This window comes from Chaetodon auriga, chromosome 7 (genome assembly GCF_051107435.1).
Source record: "Chaetodon auriga isolate fChaAug3 chromosome 7, fChaAug3.hap1, whole genome shotgun sequence".
Taxonomy (NCBI): Eukaryota; Metazoa; Chordata; class Actinopteri; order Chaetodontiformes; family Chaetodontidae; genus Chaetodon; species Chaetodon auriga.
In genome coordinates this window covers 2579616-2597646 of record NC_135080.1, presented here as the reverse complement: position 1 = coordinate 2597646, position 18031 = coordinate 2579616, and the positions used below count along the sequence as shown (strand labels likewise).

At 46.5% G+C, this 18031-nt stretch overlaps 2 protein-coding genes across 10 annotated transcripts; one reads left to right on the top strand and one right to left on the bottom strand.

Annotated features, from left to right (window-relative positions):
- Window positions 1-50: 50 nt before the first annotated feature.
- Window positions 51-13611, top strand: cep295 (centrosomal protein 295). 7 transcript variants are annotated; one of them, XM_076735170.1, is made up of 29 exons: window positions 51-449; window positions 775-975; window positions 1214-1338; window positions 1420-1513; window positions 1802-1915; window positions 1999-2139; window positions 2873-3056; window positions 3188-3367; window positions 3472-3708; window positions 3971-4068; window positions 5054-5266; window positions 5573-5649; window positions 5872-6682; window positions 6905-7088; window positions 7430-7630; window positions 7726-7962; window positions 8053-8150; window positions 8696-8792; window positions 9098-9319; window positions 9591-9754; window positions 9985-10447; window positions 10522-10704; window positions 10958-11385; window positions 11610-11765; window positions 11857-11917; window positions 12102-12422; window positions 12972-13068; window positions 13249-13348; window positions 13490-13611. In XM_076735170.1, the coding sequence occupies exons 1-29, from the start codon at window positions 351-353 to the stop codon at window positions 13529-13531; spliced, it is 5628 nt and encodes a 1875-aa protein (XP_076591285.1). In that variant the 5' UTR covers window positions 51-350; the 3' UTR covers window positions 13532-13611. The 7 variants fall into 7 exon arrangements, 5 of the variants coding, with proteins under 5 accessions (XP_076591285.1, XP_076591283.1, XP_076591286.1 ...); XM_076735168.1 differs by having other exon boundaries at window positions 11610-11777; XM_076735171.1 differs by having other exon boundaries at window positions 212-449; window positions 1799-1915; window positions 10540-10704; window positions 11610-11777.
- Window positions 13612-13644: 33 nt separating this feature from the next.
- On the bottom strand, window positions 13645-17908 carry ech1 (enoyl CoA hydratase 1, peroxisomal). 3 transcript variants are annotated; one of them, XM_076735172.1, is made up of 11 exons: window positions 17711-17908; window positions 17510-17598; window positions 16594-16762; window positions 16227-16315; window positions 16020-16144; window positions 15871-15919; window positions 15483-15547; window positions 15188-15258; window positions 14982-15053; window positions 14308-14458; window positions 13645-14188 (listed from the first exon to the last, which is right to left on the bottom strand). In XM_076735172.1, the coding sequence occupies exons 2-11, from the start codon at window positions 17544-17546 to the stop codon at window positions 14084-14086; spliced, it is 933 nt and encodes a 310-aa protein (XP_076591287.1). In that variant the 5' UTR covers window positions 17547-17598; window positions 17711-17908; the 3' UTR covers window positions 13645-14083. The 3 variants fall into 3 exon arrangements, with proteins under 3 accessions (XP_076591287.1, XP_076591289.1, XP_076591288.1); XM_076735174.1 differs by lacking the exon at window positions 17510-17598 and having other exon boundaries at window positions 17711-17882; XM_076735173.1 differs by lacking the exon at window positions 17711-17908 and having other exon boundaries at window positions 16594-16749; window positions 17506-17680.
- Window positions 17909-18031: the final 123 nt, after the last annotated feature.

Below are 18031 nucleotides of genomic sequence, written 5' to 3'. Positions count from 1 at the left end.
GTAGGAACCAAGAAGAGAACCATGGTAGGAAGATTTCCCATGAGCACGGCGGGCCGTTTAAACCACCGGATGTGACGTATAGGACAAAAACGGTTGCACGTTTGGTCTTTTCGGATGGTAAACAAAACATTTGGGGCTGATTTAATCTCCTTGGGGCAGATTTTTGGCCTTTCCATAATTGATTAGCATTCGTCTGACGTTTTAAAGGTTTCCTAAAATGTTTGTCCACGTCGTGGCGGTGGAGAATACCTCCAACACAGTGAAGCTAGCTAACGTTAGTTAGCACGGCTAACTGCCAGCGTAACCTACTTTGTGCCTTTGGGAAATGTCCAACAGCACATTTGTAGAAAATGAAGAGAAAAGTGGGCCAATTAAGACTGAGCCCCAACGAAGAGGCGAGGGTGATACGAGAGGAACTAGAAAGGAGGAGAAAACTGCGAATACAGCAGGTAACGCTAACTTTCAAGTCAACAGTGTTGACTCGAAAGTTCTCTTTGAATTCATGTCTGATTTACTTCATTTTTGTTGTTATATTTAACCCTCCGTGTCATCGCCACGAACATCACAGTTGTCTTAACATGAACTTCAGGGACTTGTGCTTGATTGATCTTGGTTCTCTATTTCAAAGTCATGAACAAACCGTTCTTATTCAAGACAAGCATTTGTCTTTTTTTGAGCCACCTTAATGAAAAACACCTTTCTGGATAGTTTTCAAACTCAGTTGGTAATTTAAGACTGAGTATTCCCTTATACGTATTTTGCTTTGACACCCAGGTGCGGGAGCAGCAGCGGTACATCGCACAGCAGATTCGCCAAGAGGTTCAGAAGAGACGGCAGCGTGAGCTGGAACAGCTCGGGGAGGAGCTCAGGGCGGACTGGGAGCGACAGCAGAGGGAGAAAATAAACACACTGCAGGAATTATACCAGGAGAGCCTTCAGCTTCTTGGCCAGGGACACAGGAGTGCAAAAGAAAACGTAAGATAACATTAGTCTTAATGAATGAAGACAATACAACTGTGAATGAAGCTGTCACAGCCCTCAGAAACGTTTTGGTCACTGTTGACTTAGTTGCTCAGTGCAAAGATGTAAGATGATCAAAGGCCAAACCAAGGAGAATGTCTGAAAGCAAACTGTGAACAAAATCATCACTTTAGAACATTCTCACAAAGATGATTACAGTGTCCAAGTTCATGTGTTGTTTTATTTGCACTAGGAACCTGACTTGGCCGCCATAGCTCAGAGGGAGGAGGAAAATCAAACCAAAGCAAAGGAGCGTTACAGAGAAGCCTTGAAGGAGCTCAAATCACACAGGCTTAAAGACCATGAGAGACAAAGCCGGTGAGCAGCTTCACCACCATTTTCACATTTGCTTCAGTCAGAATTAACTGATCATTAAACTATTCCTTTGCTTTTTTGTAGATCCATCAATGCCAGGAAGAAGGCGCTACAGGCAGAAAAGGAAAGGTCAGCAAAAGTGGCCAGCCTCCCACCGCCTCCTCCAAACCCCATTCAGGTGATTTGCTTGATCAGTATATGAATTACAATGTTCATTGTTCTTGGCCTGTCAAGCCACGTGCACTTGTCAGCTCAAATGTTAGTTTATGGTAAGAATCAGTTTGATAATTTGTCACAGAAGTTTCACAGAATAAACTTTGGGCTAAGTGTTTCAGTAATGCCGATCATGTTATTCAAGGATTTGACAGAAGCTATTGCACATGTGGTAACTGAAATTACCCTCTTTACACCCCCATCTATACTCACACTCAAGTCAAGCTAACATTGTCTTTCCTTGTTCAAGCAGAACATCGATTCCAAGAAGCCACATGTGGTAAAGAAATCTGACGTGAGTGCCTTTGCTGCTACGCATTACCACATGCCTGAGAGCATAGTGGACAGAGAGGTAGACCCAGAGCAGGTAAGCCAGGTATGCACTTCACCCCATAGTCTGTTAGTCCTGCTCCTATTAGGGTTGTCTGATATACATATATATGTCTACAGCCTGATGCTCATGAGGGGGCAGAGCTGGAGGTGATGAGACTGCAGGACTTACAGAAGGAGGAAAAGAGGAGGAGAGAGGAGCAGCTTGAGAAGGCTCGTCTCAGAGGGAAGCAAGCTCTGAGGAGGGAACTTCTAGTACAGGTACAACTCACCTGTTACTTGATGAGCAGATAAAAACTGTTTATGTATATCTGACAGATGATTTGCTCTGATGTTACTAACCATCACTGTTGACTGACAGCAGGACAACAGCCTTCACCAAAAGAAAGAAGACTGACTTTTATGTAATAAACAGAGTGTAGTGTTTTGTGTAAGTGGGATACGTGGATGTTTTGTCCCTATCATCAACCCCAGTCACCCAAAATCCTAGTGCAGTCCTTCATTGGAAAAAAATAGTTAATACTAGGATAAAAGATTTCCTTTAAACATGTTTCATCTCTTGTATCCTGTATACGTGTGCTTCTTGTACTCTGATGGTTCTCCTTCTCCTGCCTCAGTCACTCCCACCAATTGGAGGGAGAGACTGTGAGAACATTTCTTTTGCACACTCGCACCTTCTGTGTACTTAACATTTAAGTATACACACAGTGTCATTGCATTTTATGTATATTGTATATATGTTTTAAATGCTGACTTTTTATGTCCTTTGGTTTTGTTTATCTTATTTGTGAATTTATGTTATCTGTGAGTTTATTTTATTGTGAGTTTATTTTATTGTGAGTTTATTTTATCTAGATGTGTTTCATCTTATTCTATTTTATCTTATTTTATTATCTTTTCTTTTTCACACGGGGGTTGCAACAAAAATTTCATTGACATGGCTATGCTCAATGACAATAAAAGCAATCTTGAATCTTGAATCTTGAATCTTCAGGATCGAGAGCGCTTGCTTGTTGAACTGGAGCACATGCAGCAGACAGACCTGCAGAGGAGAAGGCAGCAGGTGTCGCAGATGCCTCCTCAGATCTTCCAGCCTCTCTGTAAGAGACAGGAGACGAGGGAGGACTTCCAGAGGGAGATGGAGTTTGCCTTTGAGGACATGTATACTGGAGAGAGGAGTAAGGACTGTTCAGTGGTGTAATATTCAACTCTGTGTGTGTGTGTTGTCTTGTAGGTTTGTTTTAAACCACACAGATAATTTTGAAGTAGCCATAAGGATCCTCTAAACCAGGACTGTGTCTGATCTCAGGGGTCAAAGGTGACTTGGTGGTCCAGCTGGTACCTGAGCCTCTGCCAGCTCTGTCCACAGGCAGTGGGGACCAAGATCTGGATGTCACACTGGATGAAACCGCCACACCGGGAACAGAAAACATACAGCATGACACTGAGCAAGAAGCTGGAAGCAGTGAGCAGGACGCGTCTGTTCAAGGTGAAGAGAAGCGCCTGGTTGCAGATACCAGGTCTTGATGTCATTTCCTTGAAACTCATCTTTACTAAGCTAGATCTGCATTCAGCGGTTTTCTTTTCTCGCAGCGGAGCCCTCCAAACCTGCTCCTAGACGGGCATTGAAGAAGCTCCTGGATCGCATCAGGAGCCAGAGGAACCAGTGGACCGACCACAGCAGTTGTGTCCCTGCAGCCAGTTCACCGACCGTCATCTCCGATCAGGTCCCAGAGCAGGACTCCACCATCGACACCGGCTCTCTGACCAGCGAGGAGAAAGACCACCTGCCTCCCATCGAGCCTCCTGGGCCTGCCCATTCACCACCCGGTGAGTCATCACTGTCATGAACTGCTACATAAAGATATATGTTTTCATATTGTTTATCTACTTTAAAAACATAACTGTACTGTTGAAGTGAAGCAGTCTGACTGCTGCTGAGCTAAAACAGTTGTTAGCATCTGTTTTTGTTTCTTTTTCCACTTTAATTTTTTTAGATTTACATCCCTGAATGAGAATATTAATATTTTTGTTGTGAGACATACAGTAAGTGAGAAAAATCATTTTGTGTCGTTATGTTTAATTCCACCAGCACTGGAGACAACAGAGCAGTCAGCAGCAGCAGATGCTCGGCCTCCCGTCGTTCTTGCCCACAGAATCCAAGAATTTACAGAAGAACGAAAGAAAAGGGTGCGTGCTGGTTTCCATTTCTATGATCCAGAGCAGGAATGATTTTTAAAGAGAAACGTAGGCAGGAGCAGCGTGTGCTGCCATCCACAGCTAATCAGACAGGTTTAGTCAGTTTCTTCCTGGAAACATGCAGCATGTTGTTATTCCTGCTGAAATCTTCATCTTCCTCAGCTTCTTGTTTGTGAAGCCACAGACGTTGATGATGATTCACTGCTGTGTTTTATGTCACATCAAGGTAAAAGTTATTCAACCTGTTCAGTCTGATACAGTCACACATTAAAATGTTGAGTTTTTGTTGAGAGGTGTTGACTCAACACACTTATTCTGTTCACTGTGCAGGATTTCAAAGAATCCAAAGCCCAGTTCTATTGTTAGTCCAACAGCCTCTTTGGAGTTTTGTGATTGTTCAGAATTTATTGATCCAGGTGTTCCACATTACTTAATCAGTCCAGCCTCTGTCAAAAGCAGCAGCGCTGGCCACAGAGGTCGTGCCTTTTCAGAAGAAGCTTCACGTCCTTCCACATTGCAGGTTTTTTTCTGCTTTGAACATAAAACAGCTACAGATCTCAGCTTGATTTCCTCTTTTGGAGCCAACGTGCTGAAGGTTTTCTGGAGTAAAAATCAAAAGCTAAGTGAAGTTGAGCAGAATGGGGGCTGGTGGATGTGGTGTTTACACCCAGCAGAACACAGGAGCCTCGCTCAGATGTGATTCTCTGAAGGCTGCGTTTCACAGGATGAAGAGGTGCCTGCTGCCTGATCCAGGAGCTCGACAGATTTTATTGTATGAGCTCTCACTTTTCAGTCAAACTGTCTCAACTGGTGTCATCTTTAACAAAACTGATGCCTCAAATGTTTTTTTCCTTTACTCCACATTAGATATCCAGTCAACACTGAAGCTTTGCTGAAAACTGGCTTCATCATCAACTGTTTATGTGATGTGTGTTCAGCTTTTTGCTTTTTAAACCTTTTATTTATCTTTGTCCAGGAAGAGGAGCTCGAGAGGGAGAAGCAGCAGCAGGTAGCTTTGCTTCAGGAGCTGGAAGAGCAGAAGGCCAAACTGGAGCAGATGCTGCTTGAAGCCCAGCAGGAGAGGGAACATCTGAAGGCTGCTGTGACCCAGGAAGTGCCTGTCAATCAACCAGAAGTGCCTGTCCATGACCAGGAAGTCACGTCCATCCCTCCTGGACTGACCACTGAGGTAGACCTGTGCTTACATTTCAGAGCTGTTCCCGGTTCTTTTCTCATATTGTCTTTATGTAGCAACTCACATTTGTTAGTATCCTTCATACTGTTAATGATCTGACCTTCATGGTGACACATTCATAAGTGTATTGCAATGCCTGGTGAGGAAATGTCAAATATACCACACGCCTTTCTCAGTATTTCTGTGTAATGTACCGCTATCGCTGAGTCAGCCTTTAAGATATCCCATGTAAAGTATGTTCAGAGCAGTACATTTACTTCAGTGATGAATAAGTGTTACTTTCACCTCTGCACTCAACAGCTGGAGCCTCCTCCAGGTGAAGATGAGCACACCAGACGGATTCGAGAGTACCAACAGCGGCTGCTGGAACAAAACAGGTGTGTTAAGGCCTGAAAACAAACAATGTTTTTTGTGATCTCATCAGGGGACTGAATAATTCACCCTTCATGCAGCACTACTCAGAAGTTTGGACACACCTTCTCATTTGATGTTTTTGTTGTGACGTCTTCAGTGAGGAGTCCAGATGTTTGACTGGTAATGTGTTTACTTTAAAATGACTTGACTTCACTGTTATTTGATGGATGACCTGTTTATTTCAGGCTTCACCAGAGGTCTGTGGAAGTGGCTCGTCAGCGCCTGGCTGAATACCAGCGAGCTCTACAAATTCGTTACAACATGACCGCCACAGCGTTCCTGCCTGCTGTCATGCCTGCAGGCCTCATTCAGCCACCTCTGCACAGTACTGGGTCTGCACATCCTCCCACCGCTCTGCCGCTCCCTGCACCTCCTGCAGTGCCTGCGTACATCCAGGCCACACCACAAACCTCTGTGGAGGTTCCCTCAAGAGAGTCTGCCATGTTGGCTTCACCTCCTCGTCTTTCTGGCTCCAGTTTGAGGGTTTGCTCCAGGTTGCTGCCGAATGAGCTGGAGTCTGTTTCGAACAGTCACAGGAACCAGAGACCAGATGCCTCTGCCTTGCTGACTGACAACATTATGGAGAGAGTAACAGAGCACCTCCCAGAGAGAGTGAGACCCTTCTTGAAGCCACCACCTCCCAAAACGTTCACGACGCCTCATTCAACCAGCATCCCTCTCCAGCCAGCCTCTGATCCCATCCAAGCCGTCAGCCCAAGCATCACAGATGGTGCACCTCTGGTTCCAGATCCTGCAGTGGTGAAGCTTGGGACCTTGCCTCATGACTCCCTGCTGACTGGGTCCCTGAGCTCCAGAGAGGACGACATGGAGAGGCAGAGACAGGAGCTGCAGGAGGTTCAGAGACGGCTGCTGGAGCAGAGGGAGGCAGTGGTGCTGCAGCAGAGGCGGCAAGAAGAGAGGCAGAGACAGGAGGTGGAGATGGAGAAGATGAGGCGACAGAAGGAGACGTTGCAGACTCTGATTCATACTGATGAAGTAAGTGAGGGGACCTTTGCTGCCATGGTGTTTGTGCTACAGCACAGAAGACAAGTCAAAGTTAGCTTCTACACAAATCGAGTACAGATGTTGAACTGCAGTGTGAAGTACGATGGTTTCTCAGCTGAAGTGTTTGTGAGGATCAATTCTCCTTTTTGAATATTGAGACTGAATTCCAGCACATGTAGAAACAGCTGTCCTGCTGTCTTTTCTCACCCACAGCCGGTCCCACAGGCTGCCAGTGACGTGTTGGATTCAGACAACATCAGACAGACTCGCCTCAAATTACTTGCGTCCCTGCTGAGAGCGATAGAGGAGAGTAATGGAGGAACTTTATCACACCTAGAAGACCCTCAGGAGGAAGATGGCTCCCCTCATCAACCACCATCTAACAGTGGTGAGACAGGTAACGGAGAATGTTTTCCTCTTAATTTGTTTGACCTTTAATTTTGTTTAATTTGTGATCTTGTCAAAATGTTTCGCTGATGATGAGGATGAATAAGTGTCTTGGTGCCCTTTTGCTGTTTAGTTCAATACCAGTGATCAAAATTTATTGTATGGACTTATTTCAGACATTTCCCATTAAAGTTCCATCTCAGGAAACCTATTATCTTGTTTAATAATTTCATTTCAGTAGTCCTGAATCAGTGATGGTGTTGCACTTACATGACAAATGAAATGGCACATGCTGAAAACACTGCAGTGTCATTGAAATCGTAGAATAATTTCTAAACCATTTCCATGAAGATCCCATCGTTCAGAGCAATGTTCCTGTTGGACCTTCCCCACCGTCAGTCCTCCCCTCAGGACCCCTCCCTCCTCCTCCTCGAGCAGCAAAGCCTCCAGTGACGCGCGTCAGGCTGGGCGTCCTGGAGATGATGACTGAACAACATGAGCTCAGTGCTATTCAAGAGATGGACACGCCAGTCAACACCAGTCAAGTCACAGGTCAGCTCAGCCGCAGAAACACATGGACACCACATGCAGCTAGCTACGGAGAGGACGACCAGCTCAGTGGATTGTTTTATGTTTGTGATCTCCAGGCCTGGAGGATGGCGTGCAGGTTCCTTCATGTGCTGTGGACTGGGATCCACGGGAGGAATCTGAATCATCTGTGGCCTCTGACAGGACTCTGCAGACACCCTCTTGGTCCAGCAGTGAGCAGCAAACTACCGAAAGGCCAATCGGCTCTGGGACGAGCTCGAGGGGACCCAGCCACGTCATGTGTAGAGAGAGGCTGCTGATGGGGGCCAAAACATCTCCAGAATCCTCAGAGTGTGGTAGGTGGAGGGCGGTGAAGAGTGATGAGATAAAGAGTGCAGGTAGGAGGAAAAAGGTAGTGTTTGAATAAAATGACGTTTTTTTTCCAGATTCCGTCCTGAGGATAATCTCGCCGCTTTCCTCTGACTCTGGGAGAGGAGCCGACTACTCCGGTCCTGCACTCACAAGCTACAGATCCCCCACAGAGGTAACCGGGCCAGCTGAACATGTACAGGACTTACTGCAGCAGGCTGATCAGACACCAGTGATGGTGGTTCTTTAGAAACAGATGAATGGATGAATGAATGAATGATGGCACAGTGTTTTCTGTGCTTTGATACTCTGAGGTTCACATGTTGTGGATCAATGATGAAAACTAGCCAAATCTGAGTGCTTGGGCAATATTTGCGTCAGCCAATGATTATGCTTGAGAAGCTTTTTTTTGTGTGTGTGTGTGTCTCTCTCTGTGTCTGTGTAAGAGTGTATTTCTGTGTGTGTGTGTGTCTGTGTCTGTGTGTCTGTGTCTGTGTGTGTGTTTTATTTCTGTACACTGAGCGATGATGTGAAATTACTGAACCTGAAGTGTATTTAATAAAAATACATTTCATGATGGTTTCTACACTTGAACTGAGCTCTGTGCGCGTGTGTGCGCGCGCGTGCGTGCGTGCGTGCATTCGTTTGTTCTGTCTGTCGGTCAGTCTACTTTGAGTCTGATGTTTCTCTTGACGTTCCTTTATTTTGCATGTGTGCCAGTCTGCGCTCAGGCCTCCTGATTCAGACTGCCTCTCCTCCACCACCATCTCCACCGGCAGCTACATCACCACAGATCCTGAGCAGAACTTAAACACTGGTGAGCACAGCAGGAGTGTGTCCTGTAGCTACAGGTCCAAAAATCTACCAGAAGCTCAAACAGTGAGGTATTTAAATCAGCTGGCTGCCTCCTCATTGTTTAAGTGTCACGGGGGGACCTGTTGGAATATGCTTCAGTTCTGCAGGCGTTTGGACCTGTAGGCTGCTGCTGTACATGACTGTGACAGTATGAGCTCCTGTGTGCAGGACCCATACTTCATATACACCAGACGACATGCTGGATGTGTCTCTGACGTTGTATCCTAAATCTGCCCTCCTCTTTTTCTTATCCCACTTTGTCATTAGATAACTCGCCGCCCCTCAGACGTGTGGAACAAGGACAAAGAGCAGATGCACTCAGTGTGTCCCCTCCGTCCGGTCAAAGCTTCTGTGTTAAGGACAGCTCGGCTGCAGGCCGTCCTGGTCTGACTGTAGAGTCTCTGTTTAATGACAGCAGCATCCAGCGCATTATCAACAAATACACAAGGGAGCTTAACATCTCCCTCAACACCACGGGGACAACCACAGGTACACCACACATACTGCACATGTTTGACAGGGATACTGTCTCCTTCAGTTTGATAGATATATAGCAGCTGTCACGTGTACCCCTGCTAACACCTCAGTAAGTGGGGTTATACAAGCTGCTGCACTGTTGAAGCCGGTGCAGGCTTGAAGCAGCCACACTCTCAGGCAGTCAGAGGGGTGAAGATGTGAAAATCCTACAAATGAGGATCACAAGCTCTTTGTTTGTTTCTTTGTTAGTTCAGTGTCTTATTTCCTCTTTGTTGTTCTGCAGACGGCGAAGGCTCATCTGTGGAGGAGCCCGGCTCTTCAGTCCCTCAGAAGTCTTTGGTTCGAGTCTCAGAGAGGAGAGAGGAGGAGGAGGAGGAGGAGGATGAAAGCTCCACAGCTCATCAGTCTCTTCCCTCAGATGCAGCAGGAGCACAGAGGCGTGGCCTGGTCAGTCACTCACAGGACAGTTTTTTTTAAAGTTGTGACACTGTTTTAACTTGTTAAAGGTGAACTTAACGGAGCTGTAAACTGTCCAGTCTGTGGTGTGCTGACTCAGTCCATCATGTTGCGTCAGTTGGCAGCTCTGAACGGTTCGACTCCGCTTCTCTGGACCTGTTTTCCTTTTTATTTCAAACTCGTATTCTAAGTGAAGTCAGTTATAAATATTTGTGCTACAGGAAAGGGACGATGCAGTCCATCCAATCCTGGAGCACTTCTCAGGGGAGGACCCATCACTGGCTGAGGACCATGAGCAGGACTCTTTCAGACCTCTGATTGGCCAGCTCGCAGACCAGTCGTCCTGTCTGGCTGCTGACCAGAGGGACGCTCCCATGGAGCAGCTGGTCAGTCAACCGTGGGCTCACTCGTCCATGATCGGTCAGCTACCAGGTGTGCCGGCGTCAGTGAGCTTGGATCAAGGTGGATGGGACTCCACTCTGAACCGGATGATTGGTCGACTGTCCCATCAGTCCAGCTCTCTTTGGCTGAGCGGTGGGCTGGACTTTTACGCAGGTCAGCTGATGGGTCACACGGCTTCGGAGCCGTCGACCACGTGGTTGGATGCCGGTCCAGATGAGAGCCGGATGAGGCCGCTGGTTGGGGAGCTGGATGAGTCTGCAGGCCAGCACAGTGGAAGCTCAGGTAGGATGTGTGTGGTCTCAGAAATGTGCAGTAAGACATGAAAATAAAATAAAAACGTCTTCTTCCTCTCTCAGCTCATCTGCTGTCTGTAGGTGGACGAACCCACGTGGATCTTGGTGTTTCAACTGAAGCCAGTGTGCCGTCACACCCAGCCCTGCCTCCTGAAGCCTCGTCTCACGGTGCCTCTGTCCCGGCTGTGAGCCCACATCCGCAGGCCCAGACCAGTCTGATGGACCTGGGCCCAGAGAGGACTGAAGGTGAGCTAGAAAATATTTGAGTAATTACTGTGATTTTGAAGAGTCCTCATGCTGGGAGGGAGAATATTCATGATCACATCTTTGTTCAGACGTATGTTGTCTTCTACAGATCTTCAACTATTAATTCAGACGCTCATGTGCTTCTTTTTACTATTTCTTTTTCAGTCAGTCAGGTCTATTTAGATGTATTTTTCTTACCTAGTTAGAACAGTTTGTTCATCTGAACCACTGTTTTTCTTGTTTCCCGGCTTAGACTCATTTCACCTGCTGCTGGCTGAGGTCACCCACAATGACACAGCAGACCCCTCCATGATCTTTCACCTGCCCGAACATGATGAAGGACGGCCGCCCAGCGTGGAACTCAGTGTTTCCACAACCTCTGAAGAGTCTGAACCGTCTCCTGAACGCCTTAGATCAGAGGAGCCGTCCAGCTGCGTGACGGCTTCTCCCACCTCCTCCCAGCTCGTCACCTCCCAGTGCCTTCCTCATGAATCTGTCCTCATGATGTCTCCCACCACGAGGACCGATGTGGAGCTAACGGCTCAGAGACTGTCAGATTTAACCATGTGTGATGATGTACCTGCTCTGAGCCTGCCGGAGGAGCCACTCAGCGACCTCTGTGCTGGAGAGCTGAAGGGTTCAAACCTGAGGAACGCAGTTTCTGTCGCAGAGAACATCTTGGTATGATCTCATTCACCTTGATAAACTTTGAAAAAGCATCATGTTTCAGACATTAACTCACCACCTGCCCATGAAGAGCACTGTTCTGTCACACTACAGCTGCAGGTTCCTCTTTGTAGAGCTGAATGTCAGATCATTTTGGGAAATGAGTTGTTCTGTTTTAAACACTGTTGTCTTGTACTTATTGTTAGAACTTGTGTGTTCTATCTCTCCCTGTCGATCAGGAAGCTGCCAGTGAGAAAGGGATCCTGGAGCAGTCAGAGATCACTTTAGTGAGCCTGACAGACACCACGCTGCAGGACCACGAGACAAGCGTCGCTGAGGACGAGGGACTATGGGAAGACAAACATGGACAGAGGGAGGAAGGACACGACACAAAGGTGACTGTCCAGGTACACAAACGTCAGCTTTGTAGTTTTTTGATGTGACTGTAGCAGCCGGTGTCTCTGAACACAAACCTGTCGTCTCCAGGCCTCAGAATCCATGTTGTCACTGGATGAGACTCCAGAGGACGAGAACCAAACACATCCAGGTAAAATCACAGAGCAGGTACAGACTGAATGTGAGTGTGTGACTGGAACAGAACAGAGTGCTGCAAAGGTGATCCGCGATCAAAACAAAAACAGTACTCGACATGCTCAAACTGATCTGAAAGCGTCTCGAAAACCTTTTCTGACATCAAAGTGAGCCTTCGTTCTTTCCCGCCCTCCACTCAGTGATGCTGCTGGAGTTTGAGTGGGGTCCGAGCAGAGGCCTGCAGGACGTCCACCAGCAGAGGCGCAGAGCTCTGCTCCAGAGATCGTCCAACAGGGTTCAGGAAATCAAGGCCAGAGGGGCTCGAGCCAAGATTCAACCCGAGATCCAAACTGAAGCCAGAGAGCAGTCTACAGCTCAGCCAGTCACCTGCAAGGCAAGGACCAAGTCTGAGCCTCAACACGGGACTAAGACCAGGACCAAGGGAGGACAGGCTGAGCAGCACCAAACTACTGAGAGCTCTGACCTCCACAAGCAGAAAAAGCCCCCACTCCCCCCTGCAGGTATCGGACCCGTTCAAACCTTTATTCAGACGTTTTGCATTGAAATCTGTTTCTTCTTCTGGACGTTTGTTTCTGCAGCACCTCTTCAAACTGAAAATACTGAGCTGGAAATCTGTGCAAGTGATTAAAATACAGGAGAAAAACATTTTGTGAAGCGCTCAGTCGAGTTAGTGTCAAGATATTTGTTTTCATCCCACAGAATGAAAGCATGAAGTAATAAATGTGGGTGCGTACTTCATGTGAGGATGAAGTACAAATCAGGGCTGTGGTCTGAGGTATAGAACTCGCTCTTTAACAGTGACTTCAGTCGCTTGTTTTCACTCTGTTACTGCAGCATAACGTGAGATATTCACTATTTTTCTGACACCAGTCATGAGTTGACAAGTAAACACAGTATTAGATGACAAGTGCAGATACTTCAAAGACCTCTAAAACCTCCTGGAATACAAACGCTCAGTTTTCCGCCATGACACGCAGATGGCTCCGTCCTCTCTGTCCTGTGTCTTTATGTAAATGTCAGCAGGGGCTTTAACCTCATTCTCTCTGCAGGGAGCGAATCCAGGCTGAACCGAGTGGACGAGATGAAGATCAACACACCACAGCAAAGGAAAGTGGACGTTTCCAAGATGCACCGAAGAACTCAGAGGTAGAATATCACAAGCTTTTCACCCTGCACTGTCCACTGGGAGTAACCGTTTTCTTACAACAAAAGTTATTTTTTAAGCATTAAACCTAAAACATGATAACTTGCATTACCTGTAAAAGATGCCACAAAATGTGAGTGACGCAAAAAAGTGCTGCAAAGTGACGCAGCGTGTTTGTGCAGACTGTACGAGCAGCTGGAGGAGGTGAAGCATCAGAGGGAAGTCAGGAGCAGACAGGAAGCTTGTGCACAAAACCGCCTGAAGGCCAAAGAGTTCCACAAGGTAAACCACTGGAGCAGGTTTCCAAACCACTGGAGCAGGTTTCTAAACCACTGGAGCACGTTTCAAAGGACCCGATGCTTTCAGAGACCTGCAGGCACTGAACCGAGTCTGAGTTAATACTTTTCTTCCATCTGTTCACAGAAAACGTTGGAGAGACTTCGTGCCAAACGGACTCTGCAGTGATCGACTCTGAACGCCTTCTAGTTCAACTTCTGTAAGATTATTTTTAAAGTTCTATCAATAAAGATTTTAAGTTATTTGAATCCAGCAGAATTGTAGCTTTTGTTGCAAAATGATTTTAGTAAATAAGTTTATTGTGGATGTTTCAGATGAGTTTCTTTGATAAAACATTCATGAAGTCATTTACAGACATTTAGATAAGTGGCTGTTACTGTACGTGCACGTCCTGCAGCCCAAACACACTCTTACACTGAATGTTACTGCCACACATTTCTTATTACAGCTGCCAAGACGTTCAGCTGATCTGAAGTTATGATTCTGATTCTACACGGATGACTTTACCTCCTCAGGTTAAATGTGTAGGATCCGCTTATCACAACGCTTCAGTCGAACAAAGAACAGATCTTTGGAAACAAATCCCAAGAAGGATCCTAATATTTCCAACTGTGGGTTCAAGCTTTAACGACGTAAAAGCTTTACGCCCCCCCCCCCCACAAAAAGGCCACAATGGAGAGAAAATGGCAGCTTTTGTGTTCGATCTGAGGTCAGTGAGGTTTAGAGTTTGGAGAAAACTACCGTCTTGGGACTTTTCTTCTCCATGGAGGCCTGAGCTGATTTCATCACATCATGAGTCTGAAGCATGCTCATGTTCCAGGTGGCCTGCAGAGGATCGACAGGGCAGAGGTGGGATTCAGTGGAGTGACTGAGGCAGAGCGACACTGACACACACACACACACACACACACGCACACACAAATCCTCCATGTTTTTGTTCTTACCATGTAGTTCAGCCCCTCTGCTACACTGTGGTCTCTGGCGTAGATGAGGTTGATTTTGGTGCCCTGCACAGCGACGGGGCTGCGCCCTGCGATCTCCCCGGCCATCTCCAGAGCTCCGGCCATCATGGCCTCCTTATCCGCAAACACTCGGCTGGACAGGAAAAGTGAAAACGTGAGACTGAAAACATTAAGATAAGTGAGTTTGAAATGAAGGTTTGTTACTTTTGGCTGAAAATCACCAACACTCAGAGCACCGACGACTCTTCAAGATAAACTCACACCACTAATGAGTTTTTTAGTCCCTGTTTTTAGCTGCAGCCTGAATCACGACGCAGGTTCAAAAGGTTTCCTGTGATTAACAGCTGATCCTGTATAACCAGTATGATGAGGTTATTGTGGTGGTACACTGGTTAAACATGATTCAGCTTTGTGACCTCACAAAGCGTCAATGAGCCTGCAGATTTATGGTTAATCCACTAAAAATAGACGACACTTGACTGAACACGCTCTGAAAATTAGGAGCCTGCGGGCTGCATCGCTTCAATGATCACGTTCTGACTGAGGTGACGACATGATGCGTCAGAATCTGCACTGAAAAGATTAAAACTGGCCAACGGCGTTTTCAGGAAAAAGAAGCACTGTTTAAGACAGAGAGCACCTGTGAGGATCTTTACCTGACCAGGCCGCTGCTCTTCGCCTCGTCAGCGTACATCTTCCTGGCAGTCAGAGCCAACTCGTTCACCAGGCTGGAGGAGGTGAGATACGGATTTATCACACACACAGAGAACTTTTCTGCCACTTTACACAGTACTACATCACATGTATTAGTACACACAGCCCTTTTTTTTTTTTTTTTTTAACATTGACTTATTAAAATGACCTGCGGCTGCCGATGACTTTGGGAAGCCTCTGGAGAGTTCCAACATCTGCCGCAAGTCCAATATCCACTTCCTGTGGAACCGAGCAGAACGACAGACACTGAGTGTGTGGTGACGTCCTGAGTGTCCAATCAGACGGGAATAACACTGACAGATGACAAAGGGTCACCTGACATCTATTCATCTTAAACTTTCAATTTTCAGCTCCTTGGTTTTTCTTAATCGTTCATCTGTTAGCTGTTTTTTTTTTTTCCTCGCCACATTTCCAGACTGAGCGTTCGATGGAAGCGTACGTACCTTCACCTGAAACCAGGCGTCCTGGGTACACAGGCGGACGTCACAGGCTGTGATCAGGTCAACACCTGCCACAGAGCAACACGTCCACAGTGAACATGACGGACAGCTTTGTGTTTCTGACATAAATCTCACTGACGAGCTTCTACTGATGCATAAAAATGTCTCCGTTGTTCTTTCTTGTCATTTTATTGTCATCTCAGACTCTTTTGTCCACGATAACTCATGAAGTTAACCTGCTCTGGAGCAGGTTTGCCCTGCAGTATCTGTTACCCTGATGACCGACTCCAGTTAAAAGTGAGCCGATGACACCAGGAACCCAAAGATCAGGCCAAAGATGGCTGCTAACGTTTAAAATCTGAACTCAAAAAGTGTGATGATGACGTCTTACCTCCTCCAACACAGGCTCCATGGACGGCCACCACGACAGGCTTTGGACACTACAAGAAGAAAACAAAGAAAATCCACTGACATCACTTTCAAAGCCGCCCAGACATGATCCGGTCTGTGATTGGTCCAGCCTCAGTGTGATAAACTGACCTTCTCTATGACGGAGAACGTCTCCTGAAACTTGGTGATCGTGTTCCTCATATTCCAGGAAACTCTGGCCGTGTCGTCGCCCTCCGGTTGGAGTATGTCGCTGGCCATGTCGGTGAGGTCGATACCTGGACAGCAACACAACACAGAGAGTAAATACAACCTCACGACAAACAAACACGGCGTCATTAAGAAAAGCCTGACTCCTACCAGCCGTGAAGATCTTCCCCGCTCCAGAAACCACCACCACTCTGCAGTCCGGGTTCTCAGATATCTCATTAAAGCAGTCCACCATCTCTCTGGAGAAAAAACCCAAAACCTCCCGTCACTGCCGGCTGAAGTGCACCAAACAAGCTTCTGGATGGCTTTTCAACATCAGTTAAATGTCACAGCGGGACGTCTTTTGTCCTGTTTCCTGTCATTTCTAACATCTTTTCATACCTGTTCTGAGTCATTTGGAGCCGAATTGGTTTTAAAAATACTCCATACACATTTAAAGTGTTTTGACATTTATGGAATATGCTTGTCTTCATCAATCAGGACTTTCTAAATAACATGAACTGAAACGGATTCCTGCCTCCAGAAAGCTTTGTTCATGGCGTTGCGTTTGTCTGGACGGTGAAGCTCCACATGTGTGATGAACTCTGCCGGCTGACTGATGGCCAGCGTGGTGTAAGGAGGGCTGGGACCGGCTGAAGACGACATGGCCCTGAACGCAACCTGACAGGGCAGCCTCGTCCGCCTGTCTGAGAGGGCAGAGACAACAACAGCGAGAGGAAGGACGGACGTTTAGGAGAGCAGAGAGCAAAGTGGACGATTCATCGATTAATCAGCTCAGTCACTTTGAAGGAAAATACCAAATATTCAGCCTGCAGCCGTTCAAATGAAGACGGTCTGATGACTCTTTGGGCTCAGAACATGTGACGGATCAGATTTCAGTTAATCAAAGAATTCAGCACATTAACCAATAAAGAAAACAATCATCACTTGCAGCCCTTTACTTTTTCTGCACGTCTGCAGAAACAGACAGAATCCACACATTCATACTTTAGATTAGATTATATTAGTTCACTGATTGGTGCCAAGCAAAGGCTGGACGAGAAAGTGGAGCAAAGTGCATCTTTGGCTTTGGTCAGGTGATTCAATGGCGTTACTTTTTGCACACTATTTACTGAGATTTTACATATTTGACTATTAATGAGTCATTCTAGGAAATATTAATCACGTTAATATGAGCCCAACTAGTTTTTGCTTCGGGTTTTAAGCTTTACTTGCACGAGACGCTGAAGCTGCTCTGTGACCTTTCACCCACTTCGCACTTTTCAAAGCTTCAGTTCACCTCAGAGAAATAATCAACCTGCAGACTTTAAGGAGCCAATCAAGCCGAAAAACAACGAACATCAGGTGCGCTGATGAGTCACACGTGAGGCGAACATGAACATGTTGGCTAATAACACGACAAGCAGCTAACACACACAAACATATGGACTTACATTTCGTGAGAGCTGACCTGACAATGACTGACAACATCGCTCCCTTCGTTCGTGTCAGAGTCCAAACTCCTCAGAGATCGGTAATAAAACTGCAGCAGACGGAGAAAATGATTCACTTCACCTTCACTCTGTGTCGCTTTTTAGCCTTAGCCTGTCGCTAGCTAACGTTAGCTAACAGCTAGTCATTAGCAGCTATCTTACCGAAAGTCGGAGGTGGAAACGTTGGCTGGACGCGGAGATTTGGTTCTGTTATAAAGACGAGAAGTTAAGCTGCATCACACCAAACAGCGTGTAATAAGACACAAAGTTTAAGTAACCTTCGCGTTACTAGCTGAGCTCAACCTCCTCTGACAACAGACCTCATACGGTGGCCGACGACGATCAAGCTCGAGAGCCGTTATATGAATATGCCTGTAGACAGTATTTATAATGCAAGTTCAGCTCCTGATTGGCTCCCATGGTTCTGTTACGTCCTCCAGCTGAACTCATCAGCAGACGTGTTCGTTTTACACTCCATGCTGG

Coding starts and splice junctions, on each gene's coding strand:
- cep295 (XM_076735167.1), top strand. CDS start 351: ATGAAGAGAAAAGTGGGCCAATTAAGACTGAGCCCCAACGAAGAGGCG. Junction 450..774: donor GAAAACTGCGAATACAGCAG/GTAACGCTAACT, acceptor TTTGACACCCAG/GTGCGGGAGCAGCAGCGGTA. Junction 9,755..9,984: donor GAGCACAGAGGCGTGGCCTG/GTCAGTCACTCA, acceptor TTTGTGCTACAG/GAAAGGGACGATGCAGTCCA.
- ech1 (XM_076735172.1), bottom strand. CDS start 17,546: ATGTTGTCAGTCATTGTCAGGTCAGCTCTCACGAAAT. Junction 15,548..15,870: donor TGGAGCCTGTGTTGGAGGAG/GTAAGACGTCAT, acceptor GCTCTGTGGCAG/GTGTTGACCTGATCACAGCC. Junction 15,054..15,187: donor AAAGTCATCGGCAGCCGCAG/GTCATTTTAATA, acceptor CACCTCCTCCAG/CCTGGTGAACGAGTTGGCTC.